The sequence below is a fragment of the Oenanthe melanoleuca genome, chromosome 1 (assembly GCF_029582105.1).
Source record: "Oenanthe melanoleuca isolate GR-GAL-2019-014 chromosome 1, OMel1.0, whole genome shotgun sequence".
Lineage (NCBI taxonomy): Eukaryota > Metazoa > Chordata > Aves > Passeriformes > Muscicapidae > Oenanthe > Oenanthe melanoleuca.
Genome location: NC_079333.1, coordinates 3,375,270 through 3,398,992, shown reverse-complemented (window position 1 = coordinate 3,398,992; position 23,723 = coordinate 3,375,270). Strand labels below are relative to the sequence as shown.

Here is a 23,723-nt window from a genome sequence, read left to right as displayed (position 1 = left end):
ACTGATTGTCTTCAGTGTAACAGTACAAACATTTAAATATGAATATAACAAACTGTAACCTTTGTTGTTTAGGTATCACTTGTATGTGATTTTTAGATGGAAGTTTTATAGAAATCCTTAAAAACCTGGGGCTTCTTTAGTTTGCAAGATGGTATTTTAATATTACAGAGATCAAAAACTGTAGGAGGTCATCTGCATACTGGTTGATTCAGTTTCCCATCAAAATTGATGATTTAATTAGTGCAAATTTCCCACTATGTGCAATTTTCTCATTTGTTGTAGTAGACAATACAGTATTCAACTCTATTTTTTTCCACATTATTTATTATCTATGTCAAACTCAGTTAACAAAACAAAGAAAACAATGGATAAGAAAACTTCCAGACAGTTCAAATAGCATTATTTTGTATAAAATGTATATATTTAAATTTTTTTATCTTACCCTCTGCTTCAGATTGCCAGAAATGTGAAATATGTAATGTAATACCTATGAAAAGGTATTAGTACTGTAAGAGAAATATCAGAGTCAAACATACTTCATTTTTATGCACTTGACTATCAGCTTTCTAATGCTCCCTAGGTATCATTTTATTGGTAGTAGGTACACAGCTCCACTCAAACTTTCAACCCACTTTATAAAAAGGTAGAAAAATATATTCAATATTTGTTTAACCTTTCTATATTCACCATATCATACAGGAATCTTACAAAATGCTTTAGAATCATTTATTCCCTGAAAAAATACCAACACCTGCACAGCACCTGGAGAAAGGTCTCGCTGGGAATGTAAAATCCAGAATTACAGGATCTTGAAGGTTTTTTTCTTCAGGTTTACAGCCATGTCTTTTCACAAGGAAACCAAAAAAATCCTGAAGAAGAGCTGGTGATGTGAAAAGTAAATTATAAAGTCTGACCATCTAAATACAACAGGATGAACTCCATGGTTAGTTGCCATCTGCTGATGTAATTTTAAAAAATTTCCTTCAAGGGTTAAAAAAAAAAAAAAAAAAGTATTTTTAAATTATGTTTTCTAAAATTCTCATTGTTCAGTTAAGCAATGACATCATGGGTATCACTGTTGGGTCTTTGGCGTAGAGTCAGCGGGGGCAGAGGCTTTCCATAGAAATCTGTGGGAGAAATTCCAGAGCAGAAAAACACATCAGGCCATCAGTCTGTCACCTACCACCTTCCTGGCTCAAAGAATGTTTACTAAACTCTCCCTTCCTTAATGACAGCCAGGTATTCTATGAGTTTAGAGCTAACTCCTCCAAGCAAGCTTTCATACCTACTGTTAATTAATGTCTAGAGATGGATGGGCCAAACCAGGGTTTAATTACATTTTGTTATACATGCATCAGCATTTGCAAGATCAAGCCCAAAGGGGATCTGTAAACATACCTAAAAATAGGAAAGGAGAAATCTAAAGTGTACAAATAACAACTGAAAAAATGAAGCACCAAAATTTGTATGTTGCTGTAGTCAAGGCTGCACTGCAATATAGTTTTAAATTACAGAATCCAAAATTTTGGGGCCATTTATGCATGGCATTTATCTTGCAAGCTAGAATAACTTTCTAAAATAACTATTCCAGAATTTTTAGATAAAACTACAACATTTCCTTCTGTCAATAAGGGAATTTAAAGTGGTAAAATTGTACAAGACAGTAAGTATATCAGAAGAGAGTAACAAGTGTTCTCACACATTCATAATGGATATAAAATAAAAACCCATGCAGACTGAAACATGCAGAGCACTTCACAAGCAAAATATGGAAGATGGTATAAGGAAAGAGGCAGAAATCAAGAAAAATATAAAAGCAGCTTTTTGAAGCATTCAAATCTCAATTTTGTTTATACAGACCACCTCTTCCCCAACAAAGCCTTGATGGCCTGCCAACACAAAATTCAGCTTTAATAAATCATCATTTTCCAAGAAGAATATATCCTACTTGTCCTACAGATGCAATAACTTCTGTTAAAATTGCATTCCTGAGCTAAGATTAACAAAAGCAAACAAACTGGACTACACTACTTCAAGAACATGTGTGGACCTGTCTGTAGGATTGAGGGTTTAATTATCCTTACATTGTGTCAGCAAAGTGAGAACACTTATTTTATTGTCCCAAATATTTTGATTTCAATAGCACTAATTACAGCAGCAAGAAAACTGCAAAAAATTGTCAATGAAAATCTGTCCATTGGAGGGTTTTATTCATACATTTTTTGAGGTCTGGCAGAGAATTTTACCTCCTATAATGAAAGAGGTAATTATTCTTTCAAATGTATCCTCTACTGACAATAAACAGGCACTCATCACCTCATGTTATACCAAAATTATTAGCATGACTGGAAAAATGACAGTCTTTAGTGAATATAAGTGTGTAATTACAAAGTTTGAATGTCTGAAAAAACTTTTAAACCCATCTTTGAATTTTGGGCAAAGCTGGGGAAAAGAAAAAAAAAAATCAACACTGATTTATTTCTCTACTGAAGGGACAACCAAAAATAAGTTGATTTTCAGAAAGATGCAATCTAGGGATTATTGTAAAAAAAAAAAAGAATCCAAGGTAGGCTCCACTGGTCCTAAGGAAACTGAGTTTCCAGTCAGGAGCAGGTCCTCATATGCAAATATGTAAGAATTCCTTGAAAAACACTGCTGTGTGAGAGAAAATGGGCAAGGCCAGATGGGAAATTAAATCAGTGCAAGATGGACTTGACAGTGCTGGGTTAACAGTGGAACTCAATGATCTTAATTGAGTTATTTAATTCCAATCTCAATAATTCTCTGATTCTATGGATCTCAAACTGACAGAGTTAAAACCTCACAGCTGCTTTAAGCAAAAGAAATAAATAAATGATGCTTTTGGAAATCAAGACCTGACTAAATGTTTGACAGTGCTGGGCTATGTGTGCAAAGAACTTTTTTCATTTGTAAATAGTGCTTTCCTAACAGCTGTTTCCTTGCTAGGATTTGCAAGTGTGAGTCCTGTGAGTGGTTCAAAATGCCTGAAAAAAAGAGAATAAATCTCCCAAAGAGTAGGCAATGCCTTGAATTCACCTGTAAATTCTGAGTACTTCAAGTTTCCTCTTACACCTCTGGTCAAGAGATAATTTCCCTACCAACATATTTGCCACTGTTAACTTCCAAAACTATTTAATAATTATACTTATTTTACAAATTAGCACCTAGCTGAAGCAGGATTTTTTCCTCTTTGTCCCACCCATGCTCTTCCTACAGAATGCAACACCTCCCTTAGGCACAGATAAAAATTGCATTCCTTTTCTTCCCCTCCCTACCTCTTCATCTGGCTTTCCTTTCTTGTCACCTTCTCTCTATTTGCCTTTAAAAAAAAGAGCAAGATGGGTTTAAGATTACAAATCACATTTTAAGCACACAAATTTCATCCCTATGAGAAATAAATATTTCATGTTTAGAAATCTTATTTCCCCTTCAGGCATCTTTTGGTTCTCTGGAAGAAAATCTTCTTTTTCTTGTGTTCCAGTTGTCTCAACTAACGTTTCAAAATTTGAAAAATAAAAATATAAGAAAAATGAAGAAGCTATCATCTCAAACTCAGGAAAAATTGTAATATCAACATATGAAAACCAGTCTTCACAATCTTCCAAAAATAGAAAACAGTCATTATTGAAGCCAGAAATCAACACTACCTACTGCACCTTGATATTTCTAGTTAATTTTTTTTTATTTTAAATGCACTATGTATTTGGACTCTTCAAGTAACTGGTCCCATTACTCTTTGCAATGTGTCACTTTGTAAGTTTTAGGTGCAAATAACTTCAGATCATTAACAACTTCTGATATCCCATGTCACTTTAAACTTCGAGGGAATTGGAGAGAACTCACTTGTTTTTCCTAATAAAAAAACACAGACTTGAAAAAATCAAAAAGATGCTTTCTACTAAGCAAAAGGGAAAGCTTTTGGTCATGAAGATTGGAATTTAGAAATGAAAAACAGAATGAAGTAAATGTAGAAGTGAATGGACAATGGAGAATGGTTTAAAAGGTACAAAACCCCAAATACTTTCAATTACCAGGATGATGTGTTTCACCAAGAGGCTCAAGTTTTCCAAGTCTATTAAGTTTGGGAGTTCCCCATCCAACTAAAGGAAAACAAAAACTGTCAGAGCATTCCATGACTGCACTGGATTATTCTGAGCTGTACATTCCCCGCATCTCCTTGGGAGAAATCAAAGCATTTAGAAATGCCCAAGCTATGCATTACATTGCACCCATGGTGAAGAATGATGAAATACTTAAAAAATGAACTGATTTACCTTTAAAATATTGATATTTTTAATCACTTCAGTGAGTAATCAACTTTCTGGCTCTTTTTTTGGTAAACTGCATCAAAGTTTTTCTAGAGAGAAAGGTTTAGTAGCTCCTCTCTCTATGAAGACCAGTCAAGTTTCATCATTCACAAGGGAGACTTTTAAAGGATTACCAACCACAAATTGAGACATCAATTACTGTTTTTACACTTACCTGGGGGAAGAGCTGCTGGTGGTGTAGGATTCTTTGGAAGAGAGTCCTCTGCATTAACAGGTTCTACTCTGTGGCCTCTTTTTAATTTCGGTTTTTTACTTTTTTTCTTACTGTTATCTGCATGCAGGAGAAATAAAACATGATATATCTTACAGTTATATTCAGGTAATATCCTACATCAGACTCTAATACAATTGTTGGGGTGATACTTCAGAGTTTTCAGTCCAAACTTAGACATAAAATTATAGGAAATGTAAATCACAGAACATTTTGCAATAGAAAATAAACTGTGGGCATAAAATATATGCAAACTCTACATTTCCATTAAGAAATTTAACTTGTGTCATCTATTCCTGCATTTTGGTGTTTCCAATAGGTGGCATTGCTATGTGGTATAATGACAAATAACATGGACAGAAGGAAGAAGCATGTGAAAAATCACATGAAATGACTTAAAAGGCAGCAGTTTTACCTGAGTCAAGGCATTCTGAGGCTTGTTGGTCACTCTCTTCTGCATGCTGCAAAAGCTGGGCAGTTGTAGAGCTGCACCTTTCCAGCCTGCTGTCATTTGTGTTTTGGCTACTGCTACTTGATAAGTGCTCCCTCTCTGTTTTGGATTTTAAGACAACTGCAGACTTTTCAGTCTCCAACTTTTGCCTCTTCTTTTCCTTTTCCAGCTGTTTTTCATTCTAACATAAAGGACAAGTTTTTTTAATGCTTCAATGACAGGAAGGTTATTAAAAAATGAAAATATTCCTCCAACATCCTACATTTACCATAGAATTCATTTTCAAATAGATGAAACAATTAAATTTCCAATATCCTATCCAGAGGAAGGGAGGGGAAATCCTTAGATTTATTACCTGTTTCTTGTTTTTGGTCCTATTAAAAATACCCAAAACTTTCTTTATCCTCAATTATTTTTTTTAAAAATGTGTTAGTTAAAAAAAAAATACAGATGCACAGAGCCTAAGTCTCCAGAAAAAGCTATCCCAGTTTGGATAAATACCTACTGTGGCACAGAACCTCAATGACATGCTGCTTCACAATTCTGTGTCACTAAATCATCATCTCTGCAATATTCACAGCTGCACCTTTATTCTTGCTTTTGATATTATTGCTAAATGGATTATTGTGCATGCAGCTGCCTTGACATGTTTTGTAGATATGGGTGCTTTTGTCTTGGAGAAAAGCAAATGTTTGAATTACTTGCTGGAAATGTTTATGTGTTTCTTTAGACTGGGTTATTTCCAGGAAACTGAGTAAAAAAATATATGACCTCAGAAATGTAGGTTAAGGAAACTTTAATATATGAATGTGATTTTCATATTTCAAAATTAATAACAATTCTCAAGGGTCTGTTTTCAACTGAAGAGGTTATGTTCACAAATCTGAAAAATTTAACTCAGGAAGATTTGATATGACTCACCACATCACTAAAACACTTTAGAAGAAACTAATAGACCTTGAATATTTTCCACTTCTGAATCCCAGGAGTTTAATTAGGAAATGTTTTCAGTCAACTGTTTACATTTATTACTGTGTCTACAAAACTTCTGTTCCCCAATCAATAATAGGGGTTTTCTTATCACAAAAAAAAAAATTGATTCAATGCAGAGAAAACAAGGCTGCCAAGATTAAAATAAGAATTTAAAAAGTGCTGTGCAGACAGACTTAGAACAACTCTTTCAAATGACCATTTTTCTCATTGCCTTTCAGACATTTGTTAGTGGTAATTCCAAAGAGATTTCCACAAATTCTCCTACCTCAGAGATTACAGCAGATATAGGCTGGAAGGGGTTTCCATGTTTCCCAGGCTCAGGGTCTTCCTCCTCAGGTGCATTTCCTTCTTTTTCCCTTGTTGGGTTTATATTGTTTCAGTGGTTTTGGTGTTTGGTTTTGGGGAGTGTTTTTTTGGGTTAAGGGGAGGGGAAAGAGGGAGAATGAATAAAGAATTATGAAGAAGCCATAAATTTTATAGAGAACAATGTCAGCCCTCCCCACTACATCTCTCAGTGTGGTATAAACCAAACACAATCCAACATGGTCAGGAGGTTTTGTGTGTGCAGAGACATGTGGCAGATCAGGAGCAAGCAAACCAATTTTTTTAGAAATTAATGAAATATATATGAAGACCATGTCAAGTTCCAATTGTTTAAAATGTACTTTAGTAATTTACTTGCTTATTTAAAACAAAACAGCCAGAATATAGTCCAAGACACTTCCCAGCTACTTCTCACAGTAACAGACTCAAATTTCTCTGCCTATATAAGGCAGAACAGAAGACAGGGGTGCTCAGCAAATATTTTAAGAATGCCCCAGTAAAATGATTCACATCAGTCCTTCAAAAGCACCACAGCAGGCTGCAAAAGACCAGAAAGGGCTTTGGAGTGGAGTAATAAATCACTTATCCTGCTTCCCCTCTCTGCATCATCTTTAGTTGCCTTCATGCCTCACCTGTTGCATATCCTAAAGTTTATTAAGCATAGTATTGAATAAATTTTCATATCTACTTATTGATATTCACAAATGGGTTAGAGAGTCTAACTTCATACTTTATTTTAGAAGGTAACTTCAGATTAAATCACAGGAATTATTTTTCAGGTCAGCCTTCTGTGAAGTTATATTAGTAAGGCCAAATTTATTCCACAACTACCTCGCAATTCTCATTTCCAGTACATTTCCAGCAAATCAAAAACTTCAGGAAAGACTCTTGGCTTGTAAGGTAGGCTGGTTTCCATAAGATCTATGCACAGGAGTGAACCAAGTATCCCAGAGAAGGGAGGAAGGGATGGAGCAGGAGTGCCAGGTAAAATACCTCTCTTCCCGTATCCTCCTGACTCGCTCAGCTCGCTCCAGCTTCTTCTGCTCCTCAAGGGCTTTTTGCTCCATGGTGTCCCTCTGGATGCGCTCATTTAAGGCATCAAAATCTTTTGCTATGATTTGGAGAAGCCATAATAACCCCTTTTTGATTGATTTATCAATTTTTTTCCCACGGCCCATGATTGCTGAGCAAGGTTCCTGTAAATATACAGAGAAGGAGGGGAAAAAAATATTTGTGGTTCAGACCACATTCCTTGACTGGAAACAAGAAATTAGCTGAACAATTAGTGTTTACTGTGAAGCTTGTAAAACACTGAGAAGTATGAGTTATAAATAGTCCATGCTAAATTTATCAATCAAAATGGAAAAATCTAAGATGAAAGAGAAACAGCTTTCCTTCAGTTCATGGAAAAAAAAAAAAGTTCAACATGTTCATAAAGCACCTCAAGGATAAATCAAATCTCCTGGGAATTTGTCAGAAAAGCTGTCAAACCAATCTAATTTTTTTATATCAGAACAGGCACTGCACTTTGATTGGACTAAAACTTTTTGTCATTATACTCTCAGCAGCAAGTGAGAGAAACATGATCTAAGCCAATCTGTTGAATGAGAAATGCAAACCTCATTGAGAAACTAGTTCTGAAAACACATCTGGTAAGAAAACATTGAAGGACCAAGAGTGCTTCTCTTGAGATTAAAACACTTCAGGGAGATAGGATAATAGCCTTCAAAACCATAAGCTGAAACTGCAAATAGGAAAATAATGATTTCCTCTTAATTTTGCATGTCAGGATGACAAGTAAAATAGGCTTTAATTGGGATAAAAGAGAGAGGGCTTGATTCAATCTTGGAACATGGAAAAGATATTCTCTCAAGATCTCCTGGGAGCTGTTTTCCAGAATGTTTTGAAGCACTGTGTGAGTCTTTAAAAATATTCTCTGAATAACAATTGAATAGATCCAGCTTTGTGTATGACATGTAGAGATGGTATTTCACACTCATTGGGTTCAGAATTTTGTTTACAAAGATTAAAAGAGACCAACTCTGCAAAGCCAACATCTGAAAAACTCTCAGTGCTCTTTCCATCTGACAAGCATTTAGATGGCACCACAGTCAGATTTGGAATGTACAATTTACAACAGAAATTCTGACCAGTTATGTTTAAATTAAGGTTCAGATATGAGTCCTTTTCACTATGGAACCCTGCAACACCCTCCAGCAGAACCTAGTCAGGAAGGAGATGTACAGAAGATGTATACAACTTGTTTCTCTGAGAAATCAAACACTGGCCAGCACTGGGACAACCTTCTCAGCTTGCAACAAAGTTATTGTTGCTGCAGTTTGGTTATAAAATATAAAAATTTCAGGATATGGAATATACAAACATATTAAATAAAAAAAGAGGAAGGTCATTCTCACTGACACTGTCCAACAGCATGACAAATTACTCCTTCCATTTGCTTTAATCTTTTGTGGGGAAATTTAAAGATCCAGTGGAAAACTAACTAAAAGAATAAGCAGAAACAAAAGGCTTTTTGGTCCTTGCCTAACTTTCCATCTTGTTTCACAATGCCTCTGTTTAAACTGACCCCAGGAGTCATCCTAAGGAAGGAGTTTGGGACCCTGTTTATCTTTAAAGAGCCTGGAAAAGAAGGTGTCCATTAGAGTATGAAACAGTCTTAAAAGTGTGTCATCTTGTGTCTTTACACAGAAAATATAAATATAGAACAAGAACAGCATTTTACTGGCACATGTCAGAAATTAAGCAATTCAGATGTATTGGAATACACCAGTATCTTTCAGGTCTTTTTTTTACAGAGTATTTTTCAAGAAAATATTTTTGGCACACAAGTTCCTTGGAAGAAAACAAGGATGAAATTGCAATTTTAATTTTTATGATTGCTATATGTGCATGGTGCAAAGTGCACTAACTGAAGGAAAGCACTCAGATAATCATGACATAATAAACAGAGCTATACCCTACTTTAACTCAGCTACTAGAGAAAATAATAGCAATATGTAGTGCTCTATACATTTTGCAAATCTCTGTAATGAATTAAAATTATTTTTTTATTTTAAAATACAAAGCTGAAGTGGTTTTGCAAAACTGCCTTCTTATTTTGGTTACTAACAGCATAACCCTAATTATCTTTCAAAATGTTTTTTACTCCCATCAGGAAAAGATTGTGGAAGTAAAGCCCTGCCTAAGACACTGGTACATTAAAACAAAGGCTTAAAGAAATCTTCAGGGACAACTAATTTGGATACATGAACTGAAACACTGACCAATATTAAGCAGCTTTCAGAAACATTTCTGGCTCCCTCCACAATGACAAGGTTTTTTCTTAACAGGACAGTGAATACTCCATCTAACTTTCAGTTTTATGCCAAGCAGCACAATTTCCTACCTTAATAGAAGCTCTACACAGATATGAGAAAATACAGCATCTTAAAATCTACTTACAATTTGACAGAGACACTTGTGTTCATTAACCAGCCTTTCCAGAGATAAGGACTCTATTACATCTGCTTCTGACAGAGCTCCTTCTCTGTCCTGCTTATTTGCCAGCCTAGAGGGAAGATCAAAAGAAACACTCAGCATCCTGCCACAAGAGACTCTCACATCTCCAAGAGCTGAGTTTGTGACAAAACTAGGAAGAAGGGAAAGACTGAGAAAGAAAAGATAGAATTCCTTGTTTCAGCTTTAATTATTTATTTTACTTAATAAGCATGTTAGTCTATGCACGATTTTCATCATGTTAGACAATCACTGAGGTGCTTAGTAATAATTTCATATTATTTCTAGAGAAAACAATCATATTTACAGTTAAGAAAACGGACATAAAAAGACCATCCTGCTTTACATCTCAACACAGGACAATCTGTTGGGAGTCTCTGGAAGGAAGTTCACAGTTTCACAATTTCCCAAACTGTGATCATTTCCCTGTTTAAAAGTGCTTCAGGATCACTCAGCTCTGCCTGCTACCCAGCATTTCTCTCTGATGCCAAACAATGTTTTGACCTTATAGTGAGAAGGAGGAACTTGCATAAATTGCTCTAAAAACATATTTAATTAAACAGAGGAAAGTAATTAAAAAAAAAAAAAAAAAAAAAAAAAAAACACACCAAACCAAAATCCACATAGCTCACAAAGTAAGTATTCTGAAAGATGAAGACTGTTGTCTTGTCACATATATGGCAGGAAACAGGACTTTAGAAGACAGACACTCATTTAGGGGTATAAAAATATAGTCCAACATTGCTTTGTACTTTTTATAGCATTAGTACTCCAATCTAAATGCTGCACAGCATTAGAAAATATGAAATTTGTACTTGCTTCTCTCTAATAAAGGAATTCCACTAAAATAATGTTCCTTTGAAATTTAGCAATGTTTCAATGACATGAGAACTCTGACTCAATTTTCTGGATAAGAAGACAAATATTTGGCTTCAATGGCAGAAGGTTTTGGAGCCAGACATGATAGTCTTCCTTCTGAAATCTCAAGTCATTATCATTAACTTAAATGGCTTTTAGGGAACTTTAACCAAAGCTTGTACTTTGAATTTATGTTAATTCCTTGCTGGGAACAAACAGTGGTAAGAATTCACTCCACAGTTACCAGAACTTGTCAGCACTTTATTTTAATCTAAGACCTTATTCTTCCATATTCTCCAGAATCTCAGTATGAGAGCTTAAATTCTTAATTATTTTACTCCCAAGAGATTTTTCAGCATTAAAAACATTAGAAAAACAGCTGTGTTGCATCTACAGCCCAAACCCCACATTTCTTGTCACCATCACCCTCATGAGCTGGGATTCATTATCTAATCTTTCATCTTCCTTTTCAAGAAGAATTTGTTTATGAAGAACACCTCAGAAAAGCAGTTTCTCAAATGTCCAGTCTCTCTCAATCTTCATCATTCTTAACTATTTGTAGTCCAAAGCATTCACTTATTTATCATCATCCTGGGGATAAAAATCCCTATGTCCTACTGATAATTAAAACTTTGCTGGCTTGCCCTGCAGAGCTGGAAAGAGCATAAATTCTTTAGCCTGCTCTTCCTTGATGATGAATTCTCACTTCTTAGAGAGAATTTCTACAGTGCTTTGCATGATTTAGTGCTGCTCAATGCATACACAGAACCTGTGATACTTCAATGTTTATAATACTCTGGCACTGCTTCTTTTCACCAACCAGCTAGAACAAGACTTGTCCTTCTCAGTCTTTTGCTATGAAACCAAAGCTAAACCAGGGGAAAACTGAGATGCAATGCAATAAAGTAATTAAAAGACTTGGAAACAATTACCTCCATTTTTTTTTTCTTCCAAATATTTTGTTACAGTCTGAAAATCCTGTGCTGCCTCTTAGTCTCAAAAAGCATTCCTCACCAGTGCTCTCAATTCATCCAGATCTAATTGAAGGAAGTATTTCTGAGCACTGTTTGTTGCCACAGCCTATTCCTCTCTCACCTGAAGATTGAATAACTGCACTATTTCCACTCTTCTTGCTCTGCACAGCCTACAAAGCACAGCTGAAGCAGAATGAAATGCTGGTAAGCTGCACAGCTCACTGGCAGTTTGACACTAACATCCCACAGCTTGCAGTAGCTGCTGATTTTTAACCTCTGCCACCTTGAAAGGTGTCATATTTGTCTTTCTGGTCAATTAGCTTCCACTTTCTCTGCAGCAATACTGACTGTGTTCCAAAAATATGGCTGAGGTGCTGTACCTGGAAAAGCAGCAATCCAAACTGCTGTTTCTGCCTGATCTCCCCAGGAACTGAAGTGGTTTTGCTCAGGTCCATCTACTGCTGCTCCCCCTGCCCACTTCAGACTTTAGGTCAAACTAAATGGAGTTCAAGTATTTTTAAGATACTGTAGTAAAATGCATTATCCTGCAGGGGCTTTTTTTCCCCCATGAACAGATCCCTCAATAATTCCTTTCCCTCCATGCTTTGGTGCAGAAGAAAGCCAAGCCTGCACTTGCACTTGTGCTTCCAAGGTAGGCAGTGCTGCACTTGCAGCTCCTCAGGGGAGCTGCTCCAAGGCACTTCCTGCTGCTGGATCCGCCTCCCAGCAGGGCTGGCTTTCAAACAGGCACAACCAGATTCCCCAGGCACAAAGTAATCAATTTGCCTGTCTCCTGCAGTTGCAGAAGGCAGTTTCACTCTACCACTCCTGAGGATGATCACACTTGGACAACAAAATAAGAATGAGAAGCAAGAAGAATGAAGGAAATACTTCATGGAATGTTACTCAAGACACGTTACTTAGGGAATATTCTGGAAAAATGTTTTTGGGATTATACCGAAGCTTAACCTCAGGAGTTCCTGTGTAAAGGGTAAAAGCTACCAGCACAGGATTCAGAGGTAAATACTTTTCTCTTACTTAATGTTTCTAAATGTGCAAATATCAGAAAAAGGCTTTGTAGTGGGGTTTAGAATGGAAATGTGCCTTAGTGTCAAGACACAAAAATAATGTGTGTCTGCCTTGCAAAGAGTTAGTTATTTCTGTGGGTGAATATAGAGTCACAGCTCTGCTGCTCTTGCACAGGAACACCAGGGCTTGAGGAAAGTTTTATGCAAAAAAAAAACCCCCTACTTTAAGGAATATATCAGTTATCTTAAAAGACAGACTTTGATTTAAATTTTCCAAGTCAGTTGAACTTCATATATAGCAATTTTTCATGTTTAAAAACCTGTAGGATGTATATATCAAAACATACTTGAAAGCACAGCAGAGTAGCTGTTAGTTTATCATATAAAGTTTGCTGAGTAAGAAGCTTCATCAATAAAATCATGCTTGGCTTATTTCAGTTTCACATAAAGTATATTTGAATTGTCTTAGTGTAACAAACGTACCTCATGCTAGAAATAAAGAGAAAATAGGCACCTACTGCTTTGAGATCAAGTAGGATTTTTCTAAACAACTGGAGAGCTTTTCAACTTTAAGAGTCACAAGAAACAATGTGGAAAGGGAGTGTTATGTGTGCATTGGCACAACTGACATCTACAGCTCAGTGACAATATTTCTCTTAGAAGCTACTTCTGCCAGAGAAAAACAAAGTCGGAATGCTACGGAAGTTCCCCGACCTGTCTATAAAATCTCAATTACTGAGCAAAGAGGGGAAAAAAAACCCAACAGGAACCAAAGCAGTATTAAAAGTTTACTTTGCAATACAAAATCTGTCTCAGATATGCTACTTTTGGGATTACATTTACTCAGAATCAGTGATCACAACACCAAAATTTTGGGTCAGATCTGCAGTGTGTCTAGCAAAATGATGCTAGCAAAGCATCCCTGAGGTCAAAATATTACAGCATGAAAATAATCCTCAGGATTGAAAGCAACTGTAGGAAAATGAATCTTTATGAGAATGGTTTACCTAAGATCAAGAATTAGTCTTTATGGCTACTTCAAGGAGCCATAGAATTATCTGGGAAAACAGACAGAGCCTTTGAAATTAACAGCAGTCTAAACAAGAGGAAAGAACAATGCCATATTCTTCACTCTACAGTGAATCTTCTATTGAAGAATGCTGCTCTACTCTTTTTCCCTTTGGAATTTTTATCTCTCATCCATTAACCTTTTTCTTGGGCAATCCTGTGGCTAGCCATCAGAAGGATGTTCTTTTAGTGCAGAGAAACTGAGGCCCTCAGCAGATGCAGCACAAAAAATTCTGTCTCTTTATGCTTTCCTTATGTTAACATCCATGATAGTCAAACTCCTGACCCACACACAGGCAAAAATAAGTGACTTTGTCCCTTTTTATTTTTGCTTGTTCCTTCTTCAATCACTGGCAGTTTGAGCTTTTTGAGAAAGTCATGGAAAACAGAATTCTTCATACTTTTAACAAACAAATAAGAGAACAGACCAACAGTTTCAAGAGGCCCAAGGAAGGCACTGTTGATGAAGTTCTGAGCCTGCTCTATCAGGTGATTTTTTACAGATTGCCTTCCAAATGAAAGTGTTAACAGACCTTCAAGCACATTCTTCTTTAGCATTTCAAGCCCCTGCTCCTTCTGGGTTGCTGACAAACCTATCAGTAAATTTTCATGGTTGCCATGTGGCTCTTTCTCAAATAAAGGGACTTATTTCAATTCGTGCCTTCAATTCTCATGCAAAACAATTATTTGAATATTATGGTAAACTATAATGAATAAAAGGTGAATAAAATGCTACAAGATTATTGGCCTGCTTTCATGCAACTTCAGGGAGCTGTAGGAGACATTTCTATAAGTCAACATTTTCCCTAGACAGTTCCTCCAGGTCACATTTAAATAAGAGAACAGTTATAACTAAGAGTCTAAACTCCTGTTTACAGTATCTCTAGGCAACTTCATTCTCATACCAGCTTTTGAACTGGTCACAAGAACACCAGCAATTATAATTAGTTTCATTTTGTTAAGTGACCTCATTCTCACCACAGGTCTGAATCACATTCCTATTTACTGGAAACGTTTCTTGACACACTCTGCTCTGCTATCAGTTCAATCCCACCTCTTGGTCAAACAGGCTGCAGCCAACAATGTCTGAGCTCACCTAAATCAAGTTATGTTCAGCTTCCAGATGTGTAACTCCAAAACAAATGGCAATAAATGATATAGCTACATATTTTTGGACAAGATTAAAAAAAAAAAAAAAAAAAAGTGAATTGCTTTCTTATATTCTATTTCACCTTCATATATCAAATCCTAGGCAAACTAAGTACAGTCAAATTGCCTGTATGTTTTTGGTGTTTTTTTTTATTTTTTTCAAAAAACCTGCCTTACATTTATTGCAGGTAGGCAGCTCTGTGGTCTGCCAGAGATGAAATGGGAATGTAAAGCAGGTGGGATGGTGCACAGCACAAATTCTGAGTCTGCAGTTCTACTGTCAGGAAGACAAATCTCTCACAGCACTTAGAACAATACAAAGCTGTTAAATGTTAAGTGTTAGTTCAAACTACATATCCTATGAAATGGAAACAATTCTGCTGTATTCTATCCTGCTGCAGCCCTTTATCTTGCTCCTATTTAATTTTCAAATACTGCTTTAAAATATATCAATATTTTCCCCTTAATGTGATCTTTGGGCCAGAGGAGATCATGACTTTATTTCTAGTATTTATTTCTAAGTTTTTGTGACCTCTAGGTTTGTGAGGAGTCTTAAAGAACACTACTGACAGCAAATCTCTGGTTAAGCAGGTAAAATAATCACCACCAAAACATGAAGTTCTTACCAATTACAGAGAATTAGCTGCAGACTAAGTGACTTGCAGAGTGAGATCATTGTGAGGTGCAGTGTCCATCACCCTCACTGGGCTTTATGTCAGTACAAAAGCATGAACTCCTCACCTCCTATTACACAAAGTATCAGCAGCAATGTCTGCAGACATGGAAATGCTGGTAGATGCTTTTCCTCAAGTCTAATCTGCAGCCACACAATCACAATAAAGATTTTAAAGCTCCAAGGAACAAGCTCAGATTTGCAGCTGATTCACTGTATGTATCTTTGAATCATATGCTTCAAAAATAGCAAAATACCAACACAAGGCAGCTACATCTCCTACAACTTGACTGTGTTACACATTTGTGGTCAAAGGCCCAAGAACATCTTGAAGTATTTGAAGTCTGTTTTCCCCCTCTCCACATCTGGAAAACTCACTCCAGAGCAGCATGACTTGGCTACACTTTTCCAGCAACTTTGGCTTAATTCTTCCCCACCTTATGAATTCTTTAAATACTCAGGTCTGCTTTACTACATTTGAATTTCTTGATTTTACTTAATATCCACACTTCTCCAGCTCCCACAATCCACTTCACACTAATTAGAGAATTCTCAAGCTACCTTGCTTCAAATGCAGCATTTCTATTCTTGTACATTGGTTTTCAAATTTTGGTTTCCTTGGGAAGTGTTGTGGCAGCTTTTACACGGTGATAGGACAAGGCTGAAGTGTTTTAAATGTGAGAGGAAAGATTTAGATCACATATTAGGAAGAAATTCTTTACTGTGAGGGTGGTGAGGCTCTGGCACAGATTGCTCAGAGAAGTTGTGATCATTGCCTTTGCTGAAATTGTTACTGATTTTGCACTATCATCTCATCTGTGGCATATTTTTAGGCAGAGCAAGTTCTCTGCCTTTGGTATTTTCTTGCTGAACCACTCCCACACCTCCCACAAACAGAAACTTGAACTTACAACTATTTTTAAGTATGTTTTTCCAAGGACTTATCTTACTACAGAGATGCTTAAGAGGATATTTTCATCCAACCATCCTCTGTCTCATAATCCTTGGTTTAAGCAGGTTTGTTTACAAGGTATTTAAGTTAAAGAAAATTTTTTAAACAAAGGAGAAAACAAATGTAACTTAAAGCAAGATATCCTACTTTATTTACTTCGGGTAGATCTTCAAGTAACTGGGCAAGATTTCAAACCACCACCAAACAAGTTCCTTCTTTCCTTTTGAGAACATGAGAGAGCACAAACTGAATTTCAACTCAGAACACCAGCTGTCCCCAAAGACTACTATAAAGATTTTAAACTATATCCATTTCTACAGCATATGTCTCTCACTAACTTTTTGTTGCTAACTTAAGACACTTAAGCAGTAATCAAGCTCCAAAGTACAGCTCCAAAATTTACTCATTACCATTGTGCTCAAAAAAAAGGTAGATGGGTTTCTTGGCACCATGACAGAGGTGTAATGTAATTTCACTGCAGCTTGGATTATTAATTAATAAATTAATAAAAAATAATAACACACACACAAAAAAAAAGTTTAGATTACATGCAACATGAAATTCCTTTTGGACATGTTGCCTGAAAGCTTCATCTGTGCAGTGCCATTAACTGACTCATAGCTAAGAGTCAGGAAAACAAACCTATCCTTATTTTTGGTGCCATCATTAAAAAAACAAAAAACAAAACAAAACAAAACAAACAAAAAAAAACCCTCCCAAAACCAAAAAAAACCCACTAACAAAAAAAACAGCAGTTTTAGCAGAGTTAAAGAAGGCAGCATGAGCCAGAACACAGATCATAGACCTCAAAGAGCTCTTAAAGAGAGGATTCTGTTCCTTGATTGCCTGCAAGTCCTTTCTTAGGGAAGAGAGTGCAGAATGTTAAAACCAAGGTAAGGTGGCAAATTGTATCAAAGATCAAACAGAAACAGAGCCTTTGCTCTCAGGCATTTTAATCAAAGTGCTGAATAACCAAGAAATAGTGAACAAAAGCAGAAATTAAAATAAACAGGAGGCTTTGAGAAGAAATAAAACAATCCAGCAAAGCCAAATAAAAAGCTATTAAACCCAATTACAACCAAAACCAAAAGAGTTCCATACCATTAACTTTTCTACTTCACATATCCAATTATGTCTTTTAACTTAATGTAGCCCAAATCTTATTTTTGGATGTTGGCTCCATGTTTCCTGGGTCTACTGATAAATTTATCACAGGTAGAAAAATATTCTACATGGTTGCTTTGCAATTAAGCAAGTGGACCTTTCAACTTGCCTTTTTTTATTTTAAATGAAGAAGGTAATATAAAAAAATTCTGGCAAACTCATTATCTTTGAATTCTGGACATACTTTATCATCATGACAGATTCTAATGGTAGTCCAGCTACCAGGATCTATTATTGCCCAGTCTGTGTGCTGAGGTAATTGTCTTCATCAAGACTTCCCCAGTCACATAAGGCATCTGTTTAAATGGAGAGATTTCATATAACCCTGTTCCCAAGGAGCAACACAGCCAAGTTATCAGAAGGCAAAGACTCTTGCAATACCCTTTAAAATATATTTGACAAGGATGTGAAAATTGCATTTCTGAACCTGTCAACTATTTATAATTATATATAGCTACACATGAGGATGCTTCAAGAAGAACAAACAATCACCAATGGGTTTGCATGATAATAACACTGCAATGGGCAGTGAATGTAGGGGCCACACTAAGTCACTGCAGTGCTTTCACTCCACATATTCCATCTACTTCACTCTAAAGAATGGGCATATTCTCCCTTTACTGACAAAAACTTTAAGGAAAGTGCAGTGCTTTCATCTCAATGAAAAGAAAAACAGGATGTGCCCCTATATACAAAGATGTAGGACAAAACAAGGACTCAGTAAATGAACAGAGCTTGTTGTGGAACACTCAAGAAGCCAAGCCAACAATTTCCAAGGTTATCTCTGTCATGAAGACATCCTCATTTCTTTGAAACCAGCATGTGTTCCAATTGCCAGTATAATCAAGCACAATTATTGGCAAGCCTGTTCAGTGGTAGGCTTTGAAGGCAGGCCTGACAGCAGAGAAGATATGAAACTAAGATTCAATTGCTTACATTCCAGTCTTTTGTGAGACTGATCTTTACACAAGAAAAAAAAACTCCAGTATTTTCGGCTCACTCCTTTGATATTTAACAATATTTGCAGATTTGTTTTGCAGTTCTGTGAGTTTCCTCCCTCCAGCCCCAAGGAACAGAGCTATTTCAAGAGCAATGCACTAATTCTATTAGACACAAGAAATTCTTGTCACCTCATAGCATAAGCACTTATGGTGCTCTTAGAAGTTGCTTTTAATCCCAGGTTTGCCCAGCCCTGCTAAATTAACATGGGTCAGCAGGTGTGTGAGGCTGGACTAGAACAGATTTTCAGGTCACTTGTCTGAAGCCCTGTTTAGCAGCCCTGGGTCCTTTCACATGCCCCAGCTGAACTTTCCCTGTTGGTGGTGCCAAGCAGCTCTGGAACATTCCTGAAGAATGTTATCTGGGAGAAACTGCCTGACTTCTGCCATAGGGACATCCACTGAAAAGTTCAGCAATGGAGAGGCATTACTGTCATGACATGAATACATTTTGCATCTACCCCACCCCAGAATAACAATTCTCCAATAAATAACTTGCACACTTGTCTGATCACAAATCTCAGCACATTACTGTAACTTCTAATGATTGCCAGGCTTTTGGGATTCTCTTGATGTGAATCAACAAGCACTAAATTCAAATATTAAGGCATTAAGGGGGAAAAAAAACCAGTAAGGAAAATCCACACTAGGGTAGAATATCAACATTCTTTCTCATGACTGACCTCTGAAGCATTTCAAGTTTTGTTTTTCAGCTAATCCTCCTGCAGAAAGGCAGATTTAAGTCTGTGAAGACATGTCCATACCGCTTAATTCCATGTCTTATACAAAAAACTATTTAGAGACATTAAATATGTGTAGGGGAGCAGAGATACCACAGCAATATCATTTGGAACTGTTGAAATACAAGAAAATTATTTGCATATTGACAGGTTACTGGATAACCCTTAGCACTTTCTAAAAATGCATCTTTTGGATACTATTAAGAAATCCTACATTTGCTTGCTAAGAAAAAATAAAATCTGCAGAATCAGGGTTTAATAAGAGTTGCACCTATTTAGTGCTACTATTTGAGAGAACAGCCCTAAAAGCTCTGAAGCAGCTAAAAGATACCAAAGTGCTGTTTAACCTTTATGCTTGAACAGCCCTTTGAAAGACACACATCTGATTGAACCAGAAGACCCTAAGTAAAAAATCCCATAATCTCCTGGTCCTGAACATGCTACTTCTTACTGAAATTTTCCATTCTTGATCACAGTCCAAGGAAATAATTTATGTAGAGTTTGAGAAAAATACTTTCTTGCCTATGATTAAAAATAGTTGAACTTAGTTTCCATTGGGCGTGTTTTAGAAAATATCTTGCTTTTAATTATCTCTCCAGTAAAGCTTGCACAACAGCTAGGGAACAAAACAAAACTGTATCTGCTTTCTGTTAAATAAGAAATAGCACTGAATTGTAGCCCCCTGTGGTTCACTATGCACATTTGCATCAATTTTATGAAGAATGTAAATGAAAGTGTAAGAGTAGATAACAGTAATTTTTAAAAAGGCTTAAAAAAATCTTCATGCTGCAACATTAGTGATATGGATTCAACTCCACAGAAACTTGAACATAAAAAATTAATTTATTTTCATGCTAAATTATTAGAGTTCTTAAATGGTGACAGTCCTGTTGTTCCATTTGTTGTAGCTAACTGCTTCATTTACTATCTAACTCCCCAGGCAAGGAAAGGCAAGGAAAATAGAGAAAGGTTTTTGAGTGTGGCCAAATTAATAATCTAAATTCAGGCCAGAACTCTGATTCATTACAAAGTCTGTCTCAATCTCAAAACCTGAAATATTTCCCTCTGAGAATCATCTATTTCCAAAAAGATTTATTAATTGACTAGCTAATTGACCAAGTAAAGAATAATGATAAAATAATTTCAGTTACTCCTCTCTTCCTCCTCAAAACAAAAGTCCTCTCCACACTTCTCTGGTCTAAGTTCTGTGTGCTGCAGCACAAATATACCACAAAAATGCCCTTGGGCTACAAATCACAATTTGTTCAGAATACCCCCCCACTTCAAACTCATTGCTACTTTTACTTTGGTGCAGAGGGAAGTAGCTCTAATCTCCAAGGCTACTTTTCATATATACATATAACCACTAACATTGATTGTTGTTACATTTTGATTACAGGGCAACAAAACCAAACAAAAAAAGATATTGGAATTAACTTCCTGTGTTGCAAGAGGGAGGAAAGAAACAAGAACAAAAACCCAGGAAAGAATCCTGACCACAAAAACCATGAGAGATCGTCTGCAAGAGTTTAAACTGAGGGTTAAGGAACTGCAGATAGCTGGGGAAAACAATGGTGCAACTGTCCAGGAAGAGGAGCAGGAGGAGTTTGAACAGCAGGCCATTATTTACGAAAAGGAGCCCATTACTGAAAGGCACTTGCACGAAATCCAGAAGCTTCAGAACGAAATTAACAACCTGGTGGAGGAAGTCAGTAAATTCAGCCAGCAACAAAGAAGCCTCGTGTCTTCAATGAGGAGATTCAGCGTTCTGAAGAAGGAGTCGAACCTGGCCAGGGAGATCAAGGGCCAAGCAGAGCAGGTTGGCAGGTGCCTGGACGAGCTGGGCAGGGCGGTGAGGCGGGCAGAGGGCGAGCAGGGCGCGGGCCGGGCGGCCGTGCGCATCCTGGCGGCGCAGCACGCCTTCCTGTGCCACCGCTACCGGCACGCCATGCGCGCCTACAACGGCGCCATCACCGCCCGCCAGGACCGCTGCCGCACCTTCATCCTGCGCCAGCTCGAGGTGGCTGGCAAGGAGCTCTCTGAGGAGGAGGTCAATGACCTGCTCCAGCAAGGGAAGTGGGAGATCTTCAATGAGAATCTGCTCACCGAAGCCAAGATCACTAAAGCTCAGCTGTCAGAGATTGAGCAGAGACACAAAGAACTGGTCAATCTGGAGAACCAGATCAAAGATGTGAAAGAACTCTTTATCCAGATCTCAATGCTGGTGGAGGAGCAAGGGGAAATGATCAACAACATAGAAATCTACATGAACAACACTCAAGAATATACTCAAGTATCTAAAGAAAAGTTTGGGCTTGCAGTCAGGTATAAAAAAAGAAACCCTTGCAAAGTGATTTGCTGCTGGTGCTGTCCGTGCTGCAGATGACACAAGAAATGAGCTGCTTAAAATACCAATGGTTCCTCCACACCAAACTGATCTTGGAAAGCACTCCTGGGATCCTCAACTGCTTCACTTCTCTTCCCATGTGCCCTTCAGCAGAGCTCTCAGGAAAAACTGCACCCATTTTTCAAAACAGAGTGAAGAATTTTATGGTTTTCACAGACATGAGTGAACTACAGGAAAGGATAAAAGGGTAAAAGAGACTTTTTGGTTCTTCTAAACTTCTTCAAAATTTAGAAGTTCTAAAGTTTAGTTTGGTTCTTCAAACTGAAACAGTGTGGCAACAAACTCCCTATGCTGTTGGGAAGCATTGAAAATACTGTTAATCTCAAAGACAGGATTTATAGAAATGTTTTATTTACATGTCACAAAATAATAATAATAAGTAATTTTAATTGCCTCGTGGTTTTTTAGCATTTATATTTACTTGGTCAAATTCTAAAGATTTTTTTTCCCCAGGAATCTGAAATTCTGCAAAACAAATCCACACATGAAGCAGACACCATTAATAACAACCCAGAATGGGATGCCTAAACCAAACAAGAGGTCAGAAAACTTAACCAGGAATGTTTCAATATTACTTCTATAGGAAAAGTTCATAAACTGACACATAATAATTTATATTATTCAGCTCCCCAGGCAGAGCCCTACCAGTACAGGAGAATATGATCCTTAATTACACACTCACAAGGCACATTCCTAATGCTGCCTACCCTACCTAAATATACAGTCACATTTGCAGTCTCACTTTTACTAGCACAAAAAGTAATGAAAAAATAGAATAAAAAGTAGAACTCCATCCTTACCCCCCTACTCCTCCCCCATAATCTAGAACCAAAGAATGATTTAGATTGGAAGGAACCTCATGTAACCAGCTCCTTTTGGAACTGAGTGAGAAATAGCTCTCCATGCAATTTAGCAGGCAATAGCAATGTGAGACAAAAAAGTTACTTCCAAAAAGAAATTAAAAAAAAAAAATTCCACACTAGAATCAAACAGCAAACCAGAAGTGTATTCCTGAACTGCTTTTTGCTGTGCAAAGACACAATCAATACCACTTTATTTGGATAGTCAGAGAAGGCAGAAGAAACTGCACTGCAATTCAGAGAAACACTAAGTGAACTGGATGTTTTTAGTTGCATGTAGTGGGAAAAAAGAATCTACTATCAAAGTCATTTTCACATTGTGATATTTAGAAATAGTTGGATTCCTGCCATCCCAGATTAAAACTGCTATCAAAATACAAAAGTCTGAACCTTAAAGTGAAAAATATTATTTACACAAGAGCAACAAAAAATAAACTTAGATGATGACACCACTGAAACTATTGCATTAAATACTCTCCCCTTAACTGCATATATTAAAAATAGCTTTATGTTCCAAGGGCCAAGTAGACATTAGCCAATAAACAAGAGCTGTATTTCAGTTGTGGAATAAAACTCAAAGTTTTCAAAATTCACATTTTAATACTTAGGAAAACAGCTGCCTAAGTAATTTCCAGATGTAAATTGGTTAGAAACAGACAAAACAGATAAAATATATTGAAAGAGAACTGGAAAGGGAGAAAGACTTGTGGAAACCTTTTCTTTGATAGGGGGTACTATTAACTGCACATAAATAGTATGAACTACAGCTTACACCAAATTTGATATTGAACATTCAAAATTATCAGCAGCAGAAATTTTGCAGTAATCACTAAAATTAACTTTCAAGTGTTTTCAGGAGTTACATAAATATACAGGAAACCAAACAAATTAAAGCCCAGCTGCAAGTGTTCTATGAAGAAAAGTGAAACATTAATAGCTATAATCCCTTATCACCAAAATAACAGGTAGAAAGTAGCTTTCTCCTAACAAAATACCTGCCCAAAAATC

At 36.7% G+C, this 23,723-nt stretch overlaps 2 protein-coding genes across 2 annotated transcripts in view; one reads left to right on the top strand and one right to left on the bottom strand.

Annotated features, from left to right (window-relative positions):
* Positions 1–304: 304 nt before the first annotated feature.
* The window catches only part of ARL13B (ADP ribosylation factor like GTPase 13B), a 31,612-nt gene continuing 8,193 nt past the window's right edge, over positions 305–23,723 (bottom strand). Inside the window, exons 5-11 of the mRNA XM_056497882.1 lie at positions 9,791–9,896; positions 7,322–7,524; positions 6,270–6,360; positions 4,976–5,192; positions 4,504–4,620; positions 4,053–4,121; positions 305–1,127 (exon numbers count right to left, since the gene is read on the bottom strand). Coding sequence (XP_056353857.1) covers positions 1,051–1,127; positions 4,053–4,121; positions 4,504–4,620; positions 4,976–5,192; positions 6,270–6,360; positions 7,322–7,524; positions 9,791–9,896 — 880 coding nt within the window. The 3' untranslated portion in view covers positions 305–1,050. The remainder of the gene's footprint in view (positions 1,128–4,052; positions 4,122–4,503; positions 4,621–4,975; positions 5,193–6,269; positions 6,361–7,321; positions 7,525–9,790; positions 9,897–23,723) is intronic.
* STX19 (syntaxin 19) lies at positions 12,336–22,244 on the top strand. The gene is made up of 2 exons (XM_056497756.1): positions 12,336–12,695; positions 20,848–22,244. The coding sequence occupies exon 2, from the start codon at positions 20,956–20,958 to the stop codon at positions 21,832–21,834; it is 879 nt and encodes a 292-aa protein (XP_056353731.1). The 5' UTR covers positions 12,336–12,695; positions 20,848–20,955; the 3' UTR covers positions 21,835–22,244.

What these genes read in the sequence shown, in the direction of transcription:
- STX19 (XM_056497756.1), top strand. Translation starts at nt 20,956, where the DNA reads ATGAGAGATCGTCTGCAAGAGTTTAAACTGAGGGTTAAGGAACTGCAG.